Source organism: the organism of the source record quoted next (genome assembly GCF_019968955.1).
Source record: "MAG: Porospora cf. gigantea A chromosome Unknown PgA_NODE_3712_length_2495_cov_3251.18, whole genome shotgun sequence".
NCBI lineage: Eukaryota > Apicomplexa > Conoidasida > Eugregarinorida > Porosporidae > Porospora > Porospora cf. gigantea A.
In genome coordinates this window covers 1-2,495 of record NW_027151652.1, presented here as the reverse complement: position 1 = coordinate 2,495, position 2,495 = coordinate 1, and the positions used below count along the sequence as shown (strand labels likewise).

General features: G+C 53.8%; 1 protein-coding gene across 1 annotated transcript; it reads left to right on the top strand.

Annotated features, from left to right (window-relative positions):
• Positions 1–51: 51 nt before the first annotated feature.
• On the top strand, positions 52–1,251 carry KVP18_001228 (uncharacterized protein; the record flags this gene model as incomplete). Its single annotated transcript, XM_067951025.1, has 1 exon — positions 52–1,251. The coding sequence occupies one exon, from the start codon at positions 52–54 to the stop codon at positions 1,249–1,251; it is 1,200 nt and encodes a 399-aa protein (XP_067809267.1).
• Between the last annotated feature and the right edge of the window lie 1,244 nt (positions 1,252–2,495).

Genomic DNA, 2,495 nt, shown 5'->3' with positions numbered 1-2,495 from the left:
TACAGACCCATATCACTGCTCTCGTGCCCTCGCAAAGTCGTCGAAAAGGTCATGCTCAACAGACTCCACAAATTCTACACTCCCACAGCAAGTCAGTTCGGTTTTCGGAAGGGAATGTCCACAGACATGGCAATGAGGAAAGCACATAACTTCCTCACCGAGGAACCGAGCCTCATGTGCACACTCGATCTTCGTGCAGCCTTCGACACAGCAGACAAGGACCAAATATGGAGGCAAATCGAAAAAGCCACGGACACGACACCCCCAGAAGAAAAGGATGACCTCAGACAACAGCTAGCGCTGTTTTTAGATTCCACCCAAGTCAGGGTAGTAATCGGCCAAAGGATCAGCACAAAATATTTCTGGCAGAAATTTGGAGTTGCACAAGGCGGAATTCTGTCCCCGGCCTTATTTCTCATGATCATGGACACTCTGGTGGACAAAATCCGATCTCACTGCCTTCAAAAGCAGATCGGAATAATACAGTACTCACTCGTCCTTTATGCGGACGATGTTGCTCTCACATGTCGATCCTGGCGAGCCCTGTACTGCTGTCTGGAAGCCTGCAGCAAATGGGCCTCCCAATCAGGTATGAGGTGGGCAGCCGACAAATGTTACGTCGTCAGTCATCAGGCCACAATCAACGACCTACTCAAGCTCAAGGGTGAGCTCAGAGCTCCCACCCTCAATGGAAACCCACTCACGTACTCCTCAGATCCAATAAAATACCTGGGATGTCTCTTTACAAGCAAAGGTTTCGCCGCCAAAGAAACACTCGCCATAAGAGTGGAGGCCTTCATCCGTTGCTGTTACTGGCTCACAAACTGCGACCTTTTCACTCCAGAAGATGTCTCCCCCTGGACCCTACGCCACTTCTTCTTACAAAGATGCGTCTCTGTACTCACTTACGGCTGCACGCTGATGGACTACAAGAACAGAGAGACCCTCCAGGAACAAACCATAACACAGGCCAGACGAATCTTCGGTACCCACAAATGCCAGGCAGACATTCTAAGGGAACTTTTGGCCATCCCACTCCCCCCAGGGGCCACAATGGGCGATGTGTACCAGAACAGAAGAGCCGCTACCAAGGCGAGAGCTGCCAGGAGTCGGAGAAATTTCAACGTCTCTCTGCAAAAATGGGAACGTCTCCTGAACGTCAAGTGCTCCTGGACCTTATTCCACTTTGTCGCGGCGTCCCGACCCCTCTTCACCAACGAAGCAGACCGGAAGAGTTTCTGGGCTCCGTAGCCACGCTTCCCTTCTCCGAAAACCCGCAGTAGTGGCCCTCCTGAAACATGTTGACGACTGCCACTCGCCAAACATCGGAACCCACGAACATCTGAACATCGACCCATGAAACCTCCTCCCCCCCACTACCGATCCCCCATGGAAGTCAAGGAATGACTATTTTTGTGCGTTATTTCTTGTATGGGTGCCCAAACTCTCTTACGAACTGACAACTACAACACCAGGCACGCCCTCAAAGAGAGAGACCCCCCCGAGAGGGAGGGAGTAGCAAGCAGCAAAGCACTCCAACCACACCATGCCCACTGTGCAAGAAAATGGGACATTGGAAGTCGGCTTGCCCGAATCGCTGCAAGCTATGCCCGCACCACAGCCACCTACCCTCAGACTGCCATCAGAACAGAAAGGAGGTGAATTGGATCGCGCCGACTCGTCAGGACGTGCAAGTTGTCGTCAACGGCGAGCCAACTCAGGCAGCCGTGGACCCACAGGCATACCGGACAATCCTCCCAAAGGAATGGACTGACACTCACAACATCCCGACACGCGCGGCAGGCACCTGCAGGACCGGAGGTACGGAAAACCTCCTGGAGGAAACGAAGCAGCCAGTGGAGCTGCACGTCCCAGAAAAGCACATCAAAGTCCACATCCGGACCGGTGTGCTCCCAGGCCTGACGACGCCATTGCTGGGCGCAGACATAGTGAGACTCGACGCCCAGACGGACCGCATTGTCTGGAGGAGCCCGCAGCGAATTTTGCAAGTCTTGAAAACAACAACAGAATTCGACCGCAAGCTGGCGGAACTACTGACACACCACGACAACGTCGCGCGCAGCGCGTACTTTCAGCTTTTCAAGCACTACGAAGACAACTTCCGCTGGAAGCTGACGACATTTCAACCACATCACGTCCCGATACCCAGGGGATTCACGGGATTCTCGCAGCACAGACCATGGGCTTCGTACACCCATGAGGAGAGAAGGCGAATTTTGGAATTCTTCGAAGACACAGATAGGCGAGGAATCACCACAATCCACAGAGGGCCGGCCAAGGTGATCAGCCCCCTGGTGGTGACCCCGACCGGGAGAGTCTGCCTCTCCTGCGTCAAGCTTAACTTCCACGTGGAGAAGCTCCACATTGAGAACCAATCCCACCAGGAGCAGGGTCAGGCAGCGAGTGGGGCACAGACGTACTCAACATTCGACTTCCGCTCCTTCTACAGCCAGATGACCATCACGCCCGAATCA